Here is an 18,872-nt window from a genome sequence, read left to right on the forward strand (position 1 = left end):
TTCTACTTCAATGTTCAACTATTATTGATTGTTATTCAGTCATTCTCCTGTCAGTTGGGAATCCCCGGCTGACAGATACAAAGAATATGAAACTTTCAGAGTAAAATATTTCCCCATTTATAGATATGACACATGAAGTATTTTTGTAGTTTTTTTCTGAATTACTAACTTTTTATATATACAGAATGTGATAATTTCCCGCCATTCCCAGGGACACTGACATAAGCCCCTCCCACTGCATTATACTATTGGCTAAATATTCCACCAATCCCATCCCTCCTCCCTGTAATGTCACCAGTTTTATTTCTCCCGATTTCCCCCACAGATCTTTATACAACCTCTCAATACATATACCCCAGCATGGAGGGGCTCAGTGAAGGTGGTGGTGAAGGTGTGTAGGGGTCGGATCGGGTCACACAGATCATAAAAGGAGATCCGCCCGGCCTCATAATCCAGATATATCCTGACTCTGTTACTGGAGATATTGGTGGGTAAGGGGTTCTCTTTCCTGTCATGTATTAAGCTATACTGATTACTATGCCTGTACAATCCCCAGGACTTGTTATTATATCCAATCACTGACTGCAGTCTTCCTCCCCTGTCTATACTGGGGTAACACATCCCGACTATCCATACATCTGATCCCCCGACATCCACTTCCCAGTAATGTCTCCCTGAGGAGAAACTCCGACTGCTCAACACCTGAGGATAACCCTGAAATCTCTCCGGTGTTTCTGGATGATTCTGGTTTCTATCTGACCTGGATACAGTTTTCCTGTCATCTGATATATGTAGATTATTATGGGCTGTGTTTACATCCAGTAATATGTCTGCAGCTCCCTGTATATAGAAGTCTACATTTACCTCTGTTATTATATCAGATAATGTGTGTAATGTGTGTGATATCCCAGCCACATCCAGACCCCCTCCATCATGGAGGAGCTTCTCATGTCTCTCTCTGTCCTCATTATCTCCATCCTCAGTATCACACAAGTCACCTGTGTCTGATTCCTGTAAGACAGTCAGTGGATCCGTCATGTTACACAGCTCCTCAATGTGACGCATCTTCCTGGACAGCTCCTCCTTCTTTATTTCCAGATCCCGGATGGAGATGGAGATCCGCTCTGCCCGCCCGGAGATCTCCCTCAGGATTCTCTTCTCCAGGTCTTCCAGACGTCTCCTGAGATCTCTAAACAGGGCAGTGACTCTCTCGGTGTCACCAGCTGCTTCTTCTTCTACTTTCCTCCTGTGTTCCTGCAGACTCTGGACTCTTTCCTCCGTCTCCTCTCTCTTTATTAGAAGTTTCTGCAGAACATTCCTCAGTGTCTCCTTCTTCTTCCCAGAAGCCTCATCCAGTGACTCCACCTGGTGTCTCCGATGTTCTCCGGCCAAAGTGCAGGACACACAGATACAGGTCTCATCCTCAGTGCAGTAATACTTCAAAACTTCCTTATGGACGGAGCATTTCCTGCTCTCCATGGACAAGGTGGGGTCACATAAGATGTGTTCTGGGGACTTTTTGTGGACTCTCAGGTGTTTATCACACAGAGAAACCTCACAGAGCAGACAGGATCTAACAGCAGGTACATGATAGTCCACACAGTAAGTACAGAAGCCCCCAGACTCCTCCTGATCAGGCTGAGCAGACTGGAAATTCTCCACTATGTTACGCAGTGTTATGTTCCTGTGCAGTACAGGCCGATCCGGAAACTTCTCTCTGCATTCAGGACAGGAATATCCTCCAGACCTCTCCTGTGTCTCCAGCACACGATCAATACAGACACGGCAGAAGTTGTGTCCACATCTCAGCATTACAGGATCTGTATAAATGTTCAGACAGACGGAACATTCCAGCTCAGCTCTCAGATCACCAGACGCCATCGCTGACAGCAAAAGAGAGAAATGAAACTAAAATTCTCTGACTCCGGGGAAGAATGTAGTTGGGAGGGGTGACCTCCTCCTACACAGGGTGAGGCTGGGCTGGATCAGTGACTGTGATAATATTATTATACAGGAATTGTATAGCGCCAACAGTTTGTGCAGCTCTTTACAATATGAGGGAAGACAATACAGTTACAATACAGGAGGAATATATTAGACACGGAGATCAGGGTTCATAAGAGGGAGGTAGTAAAGAAAATCACATCTCTCGGCTTGTTTGGTTGTTTGGTTCACACTGATACAACAATCGCTCTGACTTTGAAGCACATCACATCAGAAGTCAGACCCCATTCTGTGCAAGGGAACCATTCTACTCGTGCGACTTAAGTCGCTCCAACTTAGAAAAAGGTTCCTGCACTACTTTTGGTCAAACTTTGGTACGACTTGCATTGACTTCTGTTAGGGCCCTTTCACACGGGCGTTCCGTATGTCCGCAAATCATCCTATTTTTTTTGCGGATGATTTGCGGACATAATGTAAGTCTATGGCATTGCGGATGTCAGCGGAATACCATCCGCTGACATCCTATTTCCTTCCTTTCAGTTCTGTTCCGTTTTTTGGAACGGAACAGAACCCTATTTTTCCTCTGTTCAAAAAACGGAAAGGAAGGAAAATCGGATGTCAGCGGTGTCACCCGCTGACATCCGCATTCCCCATAGACTTTCATTAGGTCCGCATATCATCCGCAAACGGATGGGATGATATGCGGGCCTACGGAGCGGATGACAGAAATGTCATCCGCTCCGTGAAAAAAAAAAAAAAAAAAAGGACCGCAGCCGAGCTCTCACACGGAGCGGCCGTGTGAAAGAGCCCTTACAGAAGTTGCATGCAAGTTGTGTCAACATCTCACTGGGGTCCGACTTCAAAGTCACGTGACTTTGAAGTAGGGTGCAGCGTGAACTCGGCCTTAGAAGAAAGATAAAGAGAGAAAGATAAGTGTGGAGGAGAAACATGGCTCCTTAAAGTGGAAGTACAGCCTAATACTTAAATTCTCCCCTGCAATCATTAACCGCTTAAGGACCACCCGCCGCAGAAATACTGCGGCAGGCTGGTCCTCCGGCGCGAACCTCCGTAGGTATATGTCGGTCGCGCGCCTGCAGCTAGGGGGCGAGCGTGCGCCGCTGGCGGTGTGCTTCCACCCCCACTTGGCAGTGGGGACTTCGATGCACGGGGCAGGCGGCTCCGATTGCCGCCTGGCACCCGTGATCGCTCCCCGCTGAGAGAGAAGGACGGTCAGCTGTTGTAAACACAGCCGACCGTTCTTCTCCCTGCAATAATCATAGAGCCCCTGTGATCCTTCTATAAAGGAACACAGGTCTATATGATCATTTCACAAGCCCCTCCCCCATACAGTTAGAAAACATCCCCTAGGTACACATTTAACCCTTTGATCGTCCCTGGGTTACCCCTTCCCTGCCAATGGCATTATTATAATAACAGTGCATATTTTTAGCACTGATTACTGTAGTAATGTCAATGGTCCCCCCCAAAAGTGTCAAAAATGTCAGTCAGGGGTCCAATCTGTCCACCGCAATGTCGCAGTCCCGCAAAAAAAAAAATCGTAGATCGCCGCCATTACTCGTTAAAAAAAAAAAAAACAATAAAAAGGACATGAATCTTTCCCTTACTTAGTAAACGCAATAACTTTTGCGCAAACCAATCAAAATACTCTTATTGCGATTTTTTTTTACCAAAAATATGTAGCAGAAAACAAATTGGCCTAAAATGTTAAAACATTTTGATTTTTACATTTTTGGGGGGAATTTCATAATAAAAAATGTAAAAAATATTGTTCGTTTTTCAAAATTTACCCTCTTTTTTTGTTTATAGCGCAAAAAATAAACATTGCACAGGTGATCAAATACCACCAAAAGAAAGCCCTGGTTGTGGGAAAAAAAGGACGTCAATTTCATTTTGGTACAGCGTTGCACGACCGCGCAATTGTCCGTTAAAGTCACGCAGTGCCGAATCTCAAAATAGGCCCTGGTCTTTGAGCAGGAAAATCCTCCGGGGCTTTAGTGGTTAATATATATTTTGGTTACCAGTTCGGAGAAGATGGTTGCTATTGCCTTCTTTTGAGGCACGAGAGATGATGGCATTAAGTTATTATGTTATTTATTTTCTTATTCTTTCTATAATTTTTTAAAATTCATACATGTTTGTATGAATATTCCAGGTTTATACTCGCATTTTCTATGTTTGTACAACTTTGTATTTGAATTCTCTTTAATAAACGTTTTTAAACAAAAAAAATAAATATAGATAGAACTAACCAATCCGTTTACCCTGATGAAGTCACGTGGGTGTGACGCAATGCGCAGAGCCCCGAAACCAGAAGTGATGTGAGATATCATGCAATGCTGAGTATACACCAGATTACATGTGCTGTTTTATTGCATTTTAGGTAAGAGGCTTTCTTAGTACAATAAAGGGTTGTTGTTTGAATTTTACACTATGGGAGGCATGTTTATTTTGTTCTAATATTTTGCTGAGTGGATGCAACAGAGATTTAAAGGGACTGCAGGTGTCTGAAAGGGACCAGTACCTGAGTAACCCTGGGAATTGTACCTATTGGAGCTGGAGAGCAGTGGAGCAGCTCCATTATTATTCTTGTCTTTATTCTATATGAGGTAAGAGTTCTGGGATCACGGGGATGGTGCACAGAGGTGAAAGTTCACTATTTTTTATTTATTTATTATATCAACCACCTAGAAGAAGGTGGTTTATATATATATATCAACTCTGGAGCATGGTCTTTATTTCAACTTATTCATGACCTCAATGAAATCACTATTAGCACTTATATTGGACTTGATTATTTTCACACATTTTATTTAGGCTGCACAAACTTATTCTACACTATTATTTTTTTACACTATTATAATATTCTTGTGTTTTTTTTCCTACTGTGACCAGAGCAACACAGTCTTACCATAGTAACTGTCACGTACCTTGAGCCTGATGTGTACAGTTAGGCCTCTCATACAGACCCAGCTCTGAGACCGTTGATGTTGCGACAGTGACCATGAGAGCGCAGCAAAGTACGAGTGCCTGTAAGCTGGTCCGTCAGCTGTGACAGCAGGTAACAGGTGCATCACCAGGGATAAGTCAGATCACTGGAACCGTGGATGGCAGTAGACCCTGGGCTAGGCAGAAGATGCTTGAAGGGCAGCTAGCAGCTGGCTGGTGTGGCAGGATAGGTAACACTCAACAGGTGAAGAGCCAGCAGTGACCAAATAGAATACAGAGTAGAGCTGGAGAATAACTGGATGCAAGGTCTGACAAGCCAGGTCAGCAACAGACAGTCAGATACAGACATAGACAGAAGGCAGAGAATGGTCAGGGTACAAGCAGGGGTCAGTAACAATGAATCAGGCAGATGAGCAGGAGACAGAGAAAATCCAGAGACAGGACAAGGTCAGAGCAGAAAGCGTTCAAGCAAGGTCGAAGCGAGCCAGGTCAATAACAGGAATCAATATAGGAACACAGGAAATAGAATAGCTGCAGATCAGACGGCACTACTGCAGTTTAATCAGTGTAATTGGTGCCAACATTAGCAGCATTTGCATTCACGCATGGTTATGCACAGGCAAACGAACACCTGTAGGTTTCTAGAAGCTTCAGCTGTACTAGTACTAGTGCCTTCCTAACAGTAACATTGTACTTCTCAGGGAGGTGATCAGGATTTTTTTTTACACACTATCATTGTTAATAACTGTGAATATCACAGTTATAAACAACCATTTTTACCTAATGAAATCAATCCATTCAGTGTTTACTATTGTGATTAGCTATTATTGGCCACAGTTAATTACATGGTAAAGATGGGCTGTGACTAGCCCTGTCTGTACCATATGATCACTGTAACCAATCGCAGAGATCACACGATATTACACAATGAAAGGCATAAATGAAATCCATCCATTATGTACAATTGTTATGTGATCGGCTGTGATTTGCCACAGCGATCACATGGTACTGGCAGGGGGCCAGGCACGCTGATCTGCCAACTTCTGTGGCCGGTGGAGGCACGCGTGAGTTCGAAACGCGTGATGCACATTCTCGGGATGATGTCATATGACTATAGGCCAAGAGGGAAGCAAATACTATAAGCCCATTAGGGTACTTAGGTACAGATATTATTTCATCTGTGTGAGAGTTATAGAGTCTACAAACTATGGTATATATGAAAACCAATCAATCCTGATGTACTGATGACATCCCATTTCTTGAGGCCCTACAATGCCAGGACAGTACAAATACCCCCCAAATGACCCCTTTTTGGAAAGTAGAGAGTCCAAGATATTTAGTAGAAAGCTTTGTATCTTTTGTAAACATGCAATTTTAGTCACTTTTTTGGTAAATAAAGAACTTAAATAAATTTTTTTTTCACAAAGTTATTTCTAACACAAATTATAAGCATAAATACACCCCGAAACACATTCTACTCCTCCTCCCGAGTATGGCGATACCATGTGTGAGACATTTTCCAAGATGCATGGTGAGTCTCTTGAAAATTAAATTTTTTTGCCACAAGTTTTTGGAGATCAAGCAGGCTGTGACAGGGGTGCCCTTTATCCCCTATAATCTTTGTTCTCACACTGGAGCCATTCATTTGCAACGTACAGTCTAATCCCAACATGATAGGCTATAAAAAACCCTCTGGTTGCAGCTTTTGATGACAATTTGACCTTTTTTGTTACAGAGCCCTTTACCACTTTACCAAACTTGTTACAGGCGCTGCAGGAATATGGGTTCCTCTCCAACTTTAAAATAAAATATATTTTAACAAATCCTCGGCCACCTTTTAGGACCGGCTACTATTCAGATTCCCAGGCCCTACTTCAACTTCTGATGGGCCCCTGACTCAATCCGTTACCTGCAAGCCAATATTACACCAGACCTCAATGACTTACAGTTTACAAATTTTTAATCTCTTCTCCATAAATTAGGAAGGATCTACAGTTCTGGCATTTGTTGACCTTAGCCTGGTTTGGCCTTTGTAACTCACTAAACATGGATATTCTCCCTTGGGTACTCTTTTTAATTCAAGCACCTCCAATCAGATTGCCCTAGCTTCAGAAGAATTTGTACTATGGTCCTTGAATCTTTTCTGATCAGAAAAAAAGCCCCACCTCAAGCTGCAACTCCTATCACTGGATGCATAGGGCTTCTTAATATCTGGGCCCACTACACACCTGCACAGACTAGACTCATCAATTGGTACTGTCATTACTCAGCTGAGCACTGGGTGACCATAGAGGTAGAGCATTCAAAAGACACAGCATTGAACTGGCCTTGGGATGCTTCCATTAGTACCATCTGAGCTAGGGAGCATGCTTATATTCTCTAGAGAAACCTTTTGTTGTTCTAGGGTTTTGCCCCTTACTTCACCTTTTGTCCCAGTTCTCGTTGATCCTAAGTTTGTCCCAGGACTCCAAAACAATTCTAGTGCTTCTTTTCCAGTGGCCACTCACATCTGAGTTTTTCCCGTGATGGAGATCTACCCTCATCAGACATCACGCATCTGTTCGTTCCTCTTTGGATTTTTGTTGTGGGATGTAGCTGCAGGATTTCCTGCATAAGCTCTCTAGGAAGAGGGATGTTGACTGCCTCTTAACTTAGCTTGAGAGTTTATGCTACAAAAGAGAACCTATACACCATGGTCTTTCAATTACATAGATTCCTTTCTGTTATAGTGGGAATCTGACTTGGGAATCCATCTCAGAGCTCAACAATGGTGAAACATTCTCCACTTTACCCACAAATCCTCCATGGCTACCAAACTCCAGGAGAGGAGCTACAAGATTCTCATGTTGGTACAGGGTGCCAAGCCTCGAGTGACTGCTAGAGATGTGGAAGAGAACTGGGTATCATGTTTCTCATATTTTGGCAGTGTCTAAAAGTACAACCCTTATGGCAAGATGTGATAAGCATTAGCAAACAGTTCACGTCAGTAGATGTGAGGGATAATCCAACTGCTTGCCTATTGCATCTATTCAAAAGACCAATTAGATAATACAAAACGTATTTACCTATTCATTTTTTGAATGCAAAGAAGGATTGTATTCCTCCCCGGTGGAAACAAACGTGCCCACCCACAAAATATCTTTAGTTCGCAAAGGTTAATGGGATTAGGGACATGGAAGATCTTGTCTACACTGATGCCTATTTAAATACGCTAATGAAATCTTAAGCCTAGTACACACGCAACGATTATCGGCCGACCGATCGTCCATCTTTTGTCCAGATTGGTGTTTTGTTGGTTGGAATGTGCCTAGACTGCACACAAATTTTCTCGCCAGACAAAATTCTACTTCAGAAGTGATGTCATGTGTTGGTTTGCTTTCTTTGTGTTCTTTCTTCTCTGTGCATGCTCAGACAAAATCGGCCATGTTTTCACGGCAGACAAAAATTTTATAGCCTGCACACCAGATTTTTTTCGGCCGAAAAGTCGGAGTCGGTTGTCGGAAGCATCATACTAACAAGCCGAAAATCGGCAGATCGGTCGTTGGACGAAAATTCCCTGCCGATTTTCGACGCGTGTGTACGAGGCTTAAGTAACCATCTAAGCTCTTCCCTTTCCCTCCTAGGGAGAACTCTCTTTCCTACTCTTTCTTTTGTTCTTACCTCCTTTTCTTCCCACCAACCCTTTTCCCCTCCCTGTTTTTATAGTTTTTTATTGTTATTGCTAATATTATGTCCTGCTCTTAGACTGCAATTGCCCTTTTCTATTGTAAGACCTCTAGTCATTCTTTCACTTTACCTGTGTTAGAGTTTGACTGTTCGCCTTTTCTACCATGTTTTTTTATGTATATTATTTGAACTTTTATTATTTGCTATGCAATATTAACTTTTATATTTCTGTAATTGGAACTTACATTTTCCTGCTATGTGACTTAATTCTATAAATAAAGGAATTACAAAAAAAAAAAAAAATAATAGGTATACCTCTAGGGCAGGGGTCTTCAAACTATGGCACTCCAGTTGATCGAGAACTACATTTACCATTATGCCTAGCCATGTCTGTGCATGTTAGAGTTTAACAATGCCTCATGGGATGTGTAGTTCTGCAACAGCTGGAGGGCCGGTATTCTGTCAGAAAACCCTACCCCATCAGATTTCCCTACCTAAGTAATTTCCGGTGCGGGTTCGTCAGGCACCAGCTGTAGCCGCGTCACACGTCCTACTGTGCATGCGCAGAATAGGTAGGGAATTTTTATAACATCGTAAGGGGTGAGGCAAAAGTTCTACTGCGCATGCGCACCAACAGATCGGGCAGCGGCATCTCTTATTACAAACATACATCCGATTTCCATGGCACACACTGCGCCGAGGCGACAATGGGACAATCCTATTCCCTACCCACACGTGCACACCCACTGTCTCATTGTCGGGTCGGCGCAGTGTATAGGGTGGAGATTGGATTGTCGGATCGGTGCAGTGTCGGGTCAGCGCATTGTGGGCCATGGAGATCGAATGAATGTTTTTTATAAGAGATCCCGCTGCCTGACCCGTTGGTGCGCATGTGCAGTAGGACTTTTGCCTGACCCCTTACGATACTATCAAAATTCCCTACCTATTCTGCACATGCCCAATAGGACGTGTGACGTGGCTACAAGCTGCTGCATGACGAATCCACAGCTGATCTCAACCGGAAATGACATAGGAAGGGAAATCTGACAGGGTAGGGAAATCTGATAGAACACCGGAGTTTGAGGATCCCTGTTCTACAGGGTTGTGGTGAGAAAATGAGCGTATTCAGTTTGGGATGTACAATTTCACATATTTGAGGGCCTTTGGTCATGTGACATATTTGGGTTTCCAGGGAATGTGGCATATATGGGCACCTGTCTTTTCTTTGAAGGCTTTCAGAATGATAAATTGACAGATGACCCCGTGTTCTCCTCTCTCCCTTTTCCTCAGCAGAGTGTAAAACCCAAGCAACCAATCAGTTCATGTGACCATTGGCAGCACTCTGATGTATATTGCCAATCAGGTCTCACCCTCTTTGGCTTCCCATGTGCTCCACATATTACCAGCCTAATGTATGATATGTATATGTAGAATATCATACTCTCTGGTGAAGAAGCTGAAGAGGGGTGAGACCAGAGCTGCATACATATAAGTGCTGCTAAAAGTGACACAGAAACTGCTAGTTTTCAATGAAATGAGGAAGGATTAGAACCCCTGTTGGGTTTTTTTCTGCTATCCATGTCTCTGTTTGAGAGATTTCTCTCACTTCCTGTCCTGCTGACAACATTTTACCAGACAGAAAGTTAAAGGAACTCTCAGGGACACAGACCACAATAAAAATCTAGCAGAAGTTATAGCTTTCCCCTACTCTACTGAAGAAAATAATTTTGTTTTCTGTCTGTGTTTCTGCAGTTGAGTCCCCCCTCACTTCCTGTCTGGTGTCAGCAAGACAGGAAGCGAGAGTAAATCTATCTAATTGAGTCCTAGAAAGCTGTAAAAACTTGATCGGTGTTCTAACTCTTCCCAACTACATTCATACCTATGAAAAAATATTGGCTGGACATACACTTTAATAACACTTCATATTTTATTGATTATAGCACTAAAACTCTAGATCACTTCTTCACATATTTCCATTTATTTTCATCTTTTTTTAGAATACATTGTATGGAATAGGAGAAAGTAAAGAGAGGAGAGATGACCACATCCTATCCAATCACCGTAAGTGCATGAAGTCATCTGTGTCTGCTCTCCAGTGACCACATGCCGGTGAAGGCAGAAAGGAGGGGGAGGGGGAGGAGATTGCTGATGTCACACATACTGTTCAGCAATTACAGAGAACGTAGTTTCATATTGTGATTACATATATAGGCCACACCCATTCTCATTGATTAATAGGAGCATGTTAAGCCTCGTACACACGCAGTGAATTTCCGCCGACCGGTCGTCCGTCTTTTGTCCAGAGTGGTGTCTGTTGGTTGGAATGTGCTCTAGACTGCACACGAATTTTGCCGTATGACAGAATTCTACTTCAGAAGTGATGTCATGTGTTGGATTGCTTTGTATGTGTTCTTTCATCTCTGAGCATGCCTAGATTTTTCCCCATCGAAATCTGTACTAATGAGATGAAAATCGGACGTGTTTTGATGGTCGACAAAAATTATATAGCCTGCACACCAGGATTTTTTCGGCCGAAAAGTTGGAGTTGGTTGTCGGAAGCACCATACTAACAAGCCGAAAATCGTCAGATCGGTCGTCGGACGAAATTTCCCGGCCGAATTTCTTCTCGTGTGTACGGGGCTTAATTCGCTGTTACTCTAGTAATTAAACTGATGATATAACCAATCACATTGACTGGTGATTGACAGAGGTAGAAATCTCACTTACATTTATTTATACTAGAAAAACCCGCAGGACACAAAATTAAGCCCCACCCACTGCCTTACCCTATTGGCCGAATATTCCACCAATACTATTATTATTAATATTATTATTTTGTTATTATACGACATCCCTCCTTCCTGTGATGTCACCGCTTTTATATCTCTTGATTCCCACCATGGATCTTTATACATCCTCTGCGTACACATATCCCAGCATGGAGGGGCTCAGTGAAGGTGGTGGTGAAGGTGTGGAGGGGTCGGATCGGGTCACACAGATCATAAAAGGAGATCCACCCGGCCTCATAATCCAGATATATCCTGACTCTGTTACTGGAGATATTAGCAGGTAAAACAATCTCTTTACTGGCGTGTCTCACCCCATACAGATTACCACTCCTAACCAAACTATAGGACTTGTTATTATTTCCAATCAGTGACTGCCGTCCTCTCCCATCTATACTGGGATAACACATCCCGACTACCCATGTATTCGATTCCCCAACATCCACTTCCCAGTAATGTCGCCCTGAGGAGAAAATCTGACTGCTCAACACCTGAGGACAATCCTGAAATCTCTCTGCTGTTTCTGGACGATTCTGGTTTCTATCTGACCAGGATACAGTTTTCCTGTCATCTGATATATGTAGATAATTATTAGCTGTATTTACATCCAGTAATATGTCTGCAGCATCCTGTATATAGAAGTTTACATTTACCTCTGTTATTATATCAGATAAACCTGTGTGTAATGTGTGTGATATCCCAGCCACATCCAGACCCCCTCCATCATGGAGGAGCTTCTCATGTCTCTCTCTGTCCTCATTATCTCCATCCTCAGTATCACACAAGTCACCTGTGTCTGATTCCTGTAGGACAGTCAGTGGATCCGTCATGTTACACAGCTCCTCAATGTGACGCATCTTCCTGGACAGCTCCTCCTTCTTTATTTCCAGATCCCGGATGGAGATGGAGATCCGCTCTGCGCACCCGGAGATCTCCCTCAGGACTCTCTTCTCCAGGTCCTCCAGACGTCTCCTGAGATCTCTAAACAGGGCAGTGAATCTCTCGGTGTCACCAGCTGCTTTTTCTTCTACTTTCCTCCAGTGTTCCTGCAGACTCTGGACTCTTTCCTCCATCTCCTCTCTCTTTGTCAGAAGTTTCTGCAGAACATTCCTCAGTGTCCTCTTTTTCTTCTCAGAAGCCCCATCCAGTGACTCCATCTCATGTCCTTTATGTCCTCCAATCATAAAACAAGACACACAGATACAGGTATCATCCTCAGTGCAGTAATACTCCAGGATCTTCTTATGGACGGAGCATTTCCTGCTCTCCATGGACAAGGTGGGGTCACATAAGATGTGTTCTGGGGACCTTTTGTGGACTCTCAGGTGTTTATCACACAGAGAAACCTCACAGAGCAGACAGGATCTAACAGCAGGTACAGGATAATCCACACAATAAGTACAAAAGACCCCTGATTCCTCCTGATCTAGCTGAGCAGGCAAGAAATTCTCCACTATGTTACGTAGTTTCATATTCCTCTGCAGTGCAGGCCGATCCGGAAACTTCTCTCTGCATTCAGGACAGGAATATCCTCCAGACCCCTCCTGTGTATCCAGCACACAATACAGACCCGGCAGAAGTTGTGTCCACATCTCAGCATTACAGGATCTGTATAAATGTTCAGACAGACGGAACATTCTAGTTCAGCTCTCAGATCAGCAGACGCCATTGCTGAAGGCAGAAGAGAGTAATGAAAGTGAAAGTATCTGACTCCGGGGAAGAATGCAGTTGGGAGGGGTCACTTCCTCCTACACAGGGTGAGGCTGGGCTGGATCAGTGATATTAGACGGAGATCAGATTCCAGAAGAGGGAGGTAGTAAAGATAATCACATCTCCCAACTTTAGAAGAAGGATAAAGAGGGAAAGATGCGTGTAGAGAAGATGCACGGCTCATTCAGTGTGCTTAAGTGAAAGGTGGACGTGGTTGGATCATGCTGAAATGGGTTGTGGAGAAACTGCTCTCACTATACACACAAACACAACTACACATATGCTGCAAACTTTGTACCCCTAAAATATACCTTAATTATTGTGCCAGCACCTGGACATACAGAGAATTATGCTTTAGATACAATTTAAATGGCCGATATCTAAAAATAAAGGTTTACATTTATCCCCATACATATTCAGGGCAATTTATAAAGAGTATAAAACAGGAAAAAATCTGTGCTAGGTCAAGTAAAAAGAACGAAAAGGTAAGCAGCCACATAACCAACTATGATACCAGCTGTAAATAATCAATAAACTGTAAATAAGAAGCTGCTCTAAATCCTAAAAGTGCAATCATGAATAATCACATGGTAAATATTGTGACTTGAAAACAACTAAACATGCAGTGAATAAATTATGAACAAAATACAGTATCTCACTAAAGTGAGTACACCCCTCACATTTTTGTAAATATTTTATTCTATCTTTTTATGTGACAACACTTGTGCTGTTTATTATAGGATTGTGTATAGGATTTTCATTTTGAGGACACCTGGTGGTTGTCTGTTGCAATTGCAGTTCAGTTCCTCACATGAAGAAACAGGAAGTCTTGAGCCTTTGTTAATAAAGTTTCCTATTGAACAACATAAAGTTTTACCTTGGTTATGACATAAAGATTTTACCTCAGATAGCCATTGATAGCCATTTTAGTTATGATGCAGACAAGTGAAGATCTTCAAATTTGCCTCTAGATAAAAAAATGCCTGTAAGTCTATTTATTATTTACCAAAGTTCATTTTACACTTGGACTGCACTGTTGTGTGTTTGATATATGATTTAAATACAAGCTTTCTGCATAGAAATGTTTAATGTTTAACCACTTTACCACCGGAGGATTTTCCTGCTTTACCTCCAGGCCACTTTTTGCAACTTGGCACTGTGCGACTTTAACTGACAATTGCGCGGTCATGCAACCCTGTACCCAAACAAAATTTGCGTCCTTTTTTCCCACAAACAGAGCTTTCTTTTGGTGGTATTTGATCACCTCTGTGCTTTTCATTTTTTGCGATAATAATAAAAAAAGAGTGAAAATGTTGCGAAAAAATTGACATTTTCTACTTTGACAGTTAAAAAATATCCAATATATTAAATTTTTGTCATATATTTAGGCCAAAATGTATTTAGCTACATGTCTTTGACAAAAAAATTCTCAATGAGCGTATTTTTAAGACTGGAAGATTTTACCCCATTCCTGACCAGGCTATATTTTGCGATTCGGCACTGCTTTACTTTAACTGACAATTGCGCGGTCGTGCGATGCTGTACCCCAATTAAATTTATGTCCTTTTTCACCCCACAAATAGAGCTTTCTTTTGCTGGTATTTGATCACCTGTGCGTTTTTTAATTTTTGAAAAAAGAGCGACAATTTTGAAACAGAAACCAATATTTTTAACATTCTGATATATAACATTTCCCCCAAAAAATTTTAAAATCAAAATTTTTTAACATTTTAGGCCAATTTGTATTCTGCTACATATTTTTGGTAAAAAAATTCACAATAAGCGTATTTTGATTGGTTTGCGCAAAAGTTATTAACTTTTACTAACTACGGGAAAGATTTGTCATTTTTATTGTTTATTTTTTTGCGTTTTTTTTGCGGGACTGCGACATTGCGGCGGACAGATCTGACCCCTAACTGGCATGTTTGACACTTTTGGGGGTACCAGTGACATTACTACAGTAATCAGTGCTATAAATATGCACTGTTACTGTAATAATGACACTGGCAGAGAAGGGGTTAACTGGTGATCAAGGGGTTAAATGTATGCCTCATGCTTACTGACGTGTGTGGGGGGAGGGGGTTGTGTGACACAGACACAGATCGCAGGTTCAGCTATGCTGAATCCTGTAGTCTGTCAATGTCTACCACAGAGGAGATCCCCCGCTTTGTTTACACAAGCAGGCGGATTTCCTCACTCGATCCCCGACGATCGGGGAAGAGCGGCGGTGATCCCCGCCTCTCTTCCCCTGGCCCGACTTCCGCTGTGTATGAATACGGCGGGAGCGAGCCTCCGGGGGTGCGCGCGCGCCGCCGAGAGAGTGGAGAGTCTGGTGACATAGGTCTACGTCGCCAGACGTTAACAGGCCACTTTGCCGCAGTAGCAGCGTAGAGTTGATGAAGCAGAAAGCTAATATGCATGTGCTACAGAGTGAAAGGGCAGAAGTAGCAGCATCCGCAGAAGCTGCAGTACATGAAGCTGCAGCTGTTTTAGAAGAGGATCTGCTTCAAGAGTTTGCAGAGATAGTTACTCATGATCCAGTACAAAGGACTTGCGAGTATGTTCAGAATCATGCTCTGGAACAAAATATAACAGAGTTTGTTCCTATCTCCAGCACATCTCCACAGCTTCAATCCACTCCAAATGTGCCTGAATTGCACACCTATACTGACAATGTCCCAACTCCAAGGGTGAGCATCCAAGAAAGCAGAGATTATGGAAATATACAACATCCATCCCATAACATGAATTATCATGCATCCTCTTTCAGAGATGGCACATTAGGAACTTCAGAGACCACTGATCTAGCAAAGCACCTTATTCGTTGAGAGTAAGGCTCCATGTACACGGGACGTTGTTAAAAGTCCCTTTGAATGCTGGAATTTTTAGGACGTTTGGAACGTCCGTTCGGTCGCGTTTGTACCAGCGTTTAGCAGCGTTTGCGGGCGTTTGCGTTTAGAAGCGTTCCAAGAGGTCAAAAAAATGATTCCCCTTTAAAATGGAAAAACGCGAACGCTAAACGCGGGTCATCGCGTTCAGACGCGTTCGGACGCGTTCGGACGCGTTTGTGCGTTTGAAACGCCGGGAAACACTTGTTCGAACGCAAATAATTGCGTTCTAAAAACAGTCACTGAACGCAACTGCCTGCAAATGACTGTAAACAACCTGGTGTACATGGACAGATAAGATAAAATGTAGATGGGTTCAGGGGCTTCTGAAAAAAACGCCCAACTGCTCCTAAACGGCCATTTCCAGCGTCCCGTGTACATGGAGCCTTAGTAAGTACAGGGCTGCTAACATTTGATGATCACCCAGAGAACTATTGGGCACGGAAGACATAATTCCAGGGCATAACCAGAGATCTCAATCTTACAGCCAGAGAAGAGGTAGATTTGCTGACAAAGTGGCTTGGGCCAGAGTCATCTCAACAGGCCAAAATAATTAGATCAGTGTATGTTAAAAATCCAATTGCTGGAGTTAAAATGGTAAGGCAGAGATTAGAAGACTCTTACTGCAGCCCTGAAGTCATTGAAAATGTTCTGTTAAAGAAACTAGAAAATTTCCCCAGAATCTCTAACAAAGACAATCTAAAGTTGATTGGTGACGAGAAAAGAGAGTAAAGAGAACTTGGTGACATGTTGTTGGAAATAGATGCAGCAAAGTCTGGAGGCTACTTGCCAGGACTGGCATACCCGGACACAGCTCGTGGGATTAAAACAATAATTGAAAAGCTCCCATATAGTCTGCAGGAAAAGTGGATTTCTCAAGGCTCTACGTATAAAGAAGATCATCATGTCTCTTTCCCACCATTCAGTTTCTTCACTGGATTTATTGTCAACCAAGCCAAGACTAGAAATGATCCGAGCTTCATATTCTCAACATGCAGCAACCAAATTACAGCAAATACAGAGAAGACAGGAGCAAGGTACAGCAACAGACCATCATTGTCAGTCAGAAAGACAGAGGTGTCAGCCACTAATTCAACTCCACAAGTAAAGTAAGCAGCCCTGAAAAGAAATCTATGGAACCAGACAGTCGGTGTCCAATTCATAATAAACCACACCCACTGCCAAAATGCAGTGGGTTCAGAAGCAAGTATATTGATGAACGTAAAGTTTACCTGAAAGAAAATGGTATCTGCTTCAGATGCTGTGCATCCACCAAACATTTTGCTAAAGACTGCAAAGCTAACATAAGAATCAGAGGATGTAACAGTGACCAGTGTAATGGATCAGGGCACCCCGGACCGGGTACCTCCGTTGACAGATGCTCCTAGTGCTTCCCGAGGGCTCCAAGCACTCCACCAGACACCGTAAGCACTTCAGACTCCACGAACCGCCACAGCTTGGTTAGGGTCTTGGCATCTCCTACCCACCCTGGACCTATGACAAGGCTCCAGGTTCCTGTGGGTGAACCTCCTTTCCCCAGAGAGTGCAGCAGAACAAGCTCTTATAAGAGCTCAGTGATTATCCAAGGGAGTATGGAGGACATAGCAATCCCTTGCAGCAGATTCCCCTAATAAGAGACAGAACTCTAGATTGAGGTGAAGGAACTCTACAACAACTTTATTGAACAAGACTTATATACAGAACATCCCGCCCCCAACAACCGCTTTCCTATTGGTCAATTGTAAAGTACCTGCCATTCCCCTTGAGGTTCTCCTTAGCCATGCAAATGAGGACTTGAAAATGAGTCAGCAATGATTGGTCCGATAGCTTGACCAGAAGGACTGTTATGTGTAATGAGACAGAAGCCCCCAGGGGGCAATCAATGTACACAATAGCCAGACACAGAACAATGGGAGGTCATTAGCACTTACAATGAGACAGGGCAATCCACATTCCCAATACACAAGCAAAAGGAAAACCTTGCTGACATTGAAAGATATGTAATATACACAGCATTTAGGAATTACAGATTTCATGGCAAATGGGAATAAATATTAATATTTCTATATGGAGATATTGCTGGCAAATATGAAGCAATCCAAACCATTATTTATCTGTCTTTAAATTCCAGTGATGGTGAATACCGTCACAACCAGCATATCTCAGCATTGCATCAAGGTCCAGCCCTCTGGGCAGCAGAGACTCTTATAACCGGAGAAGAGCAAGGCGGAAGAATGCTGAGGCTACCTCATCCACTATTGTATCCAAGAGTACAGAGGTATGCGCACAAGGGACAAGGCCCAGATCATGTCCCAAGATTTGTTTAGTGACTGTGTATCCAAAAGGCATAACTAGAACCTTTGGGACCCCGGTGCAAGAAACCATAAAGGACCCCCTTGGACTATTGTTGTGGGGCCCTTTATTACGGTCCCGCAGCGGGACCCTTTCACAAGTTCTGCAGTGGGCCCCCTTCCTGCTATCTTGTGGCCTCCCCTAGGTGGTGGAATGCCAGGGCCCGGTTGCAAGTGTGACCTTTGCGATCCTGGAAGTTCACCCACTGGTGTCAGTAAATTTTTTTTATTTTTTGGTATTTTAATTGTATTAATTTTTATCATTTTAATTTATTTTTTTACAATATCACTGACTATAACTCCATTCAGAAAAGGAAGGAGCTGGTAAATTACATATTTACCGACCCCTTCCTGGTTCTCTATTGTGACACATCCCCTGCAGCAACCAGCAGGAGAGGGGAGGGAGCACAGTGGGGTGTGGGGGGGGGGGGGGGGGCAGGGGAGCACACAGGGGCCCATAGACAGCAGAACACAAGTGAACTGGATAGGAGGGGTGGCGGGGGCAGCATACAGAGGAACCAATCTCCTCCATTTTCATCCTGCAACTACAGGAGGAAAAA

General features: G+C 43.1%; 1 protein-coding gene across 1 annotated transcript in view; it reads right to left on the reverse strand.

Annotated features, from left to right (window-relative positions):
• Positions 1–300: 300 nt before the first annotated feature.
• The window catches only part of LOC309553042 (uncharacterized protein), a gene marked incomplete at both ends in the record, with an annotated part of 54,087 nt that continues 35,515 nt past the window's right edge, over positions 301–18,872 (reverse strand). The window contains 4 exon segments of the mRNA XM_082253941.1: positions 301–1,899; positions 1,902–1,980; positions 11,457–12,924; positions 12,927–13,034. Of these exon segments, the coding sequence (XP_082110067.1) occupies positions 301–1,899; positions 1,902–1,980; positions 11,457–12,924; positions 12,927–13,034 (3,254 nt within the window).

This window comes from Pelophylax lessonae (genome assembly GCF_965119305.1).
Source record: "Pelophylax lessonae genome assembly, chromosome: 4".
In the NCBI taxonomy this organism is placed as follows: domain Eukaryota; kingdom Metazoa; phylum Chordata; class Amphibia; order Anura; family Ranidae; genus Pelophylax; species Pelophylax lessonae.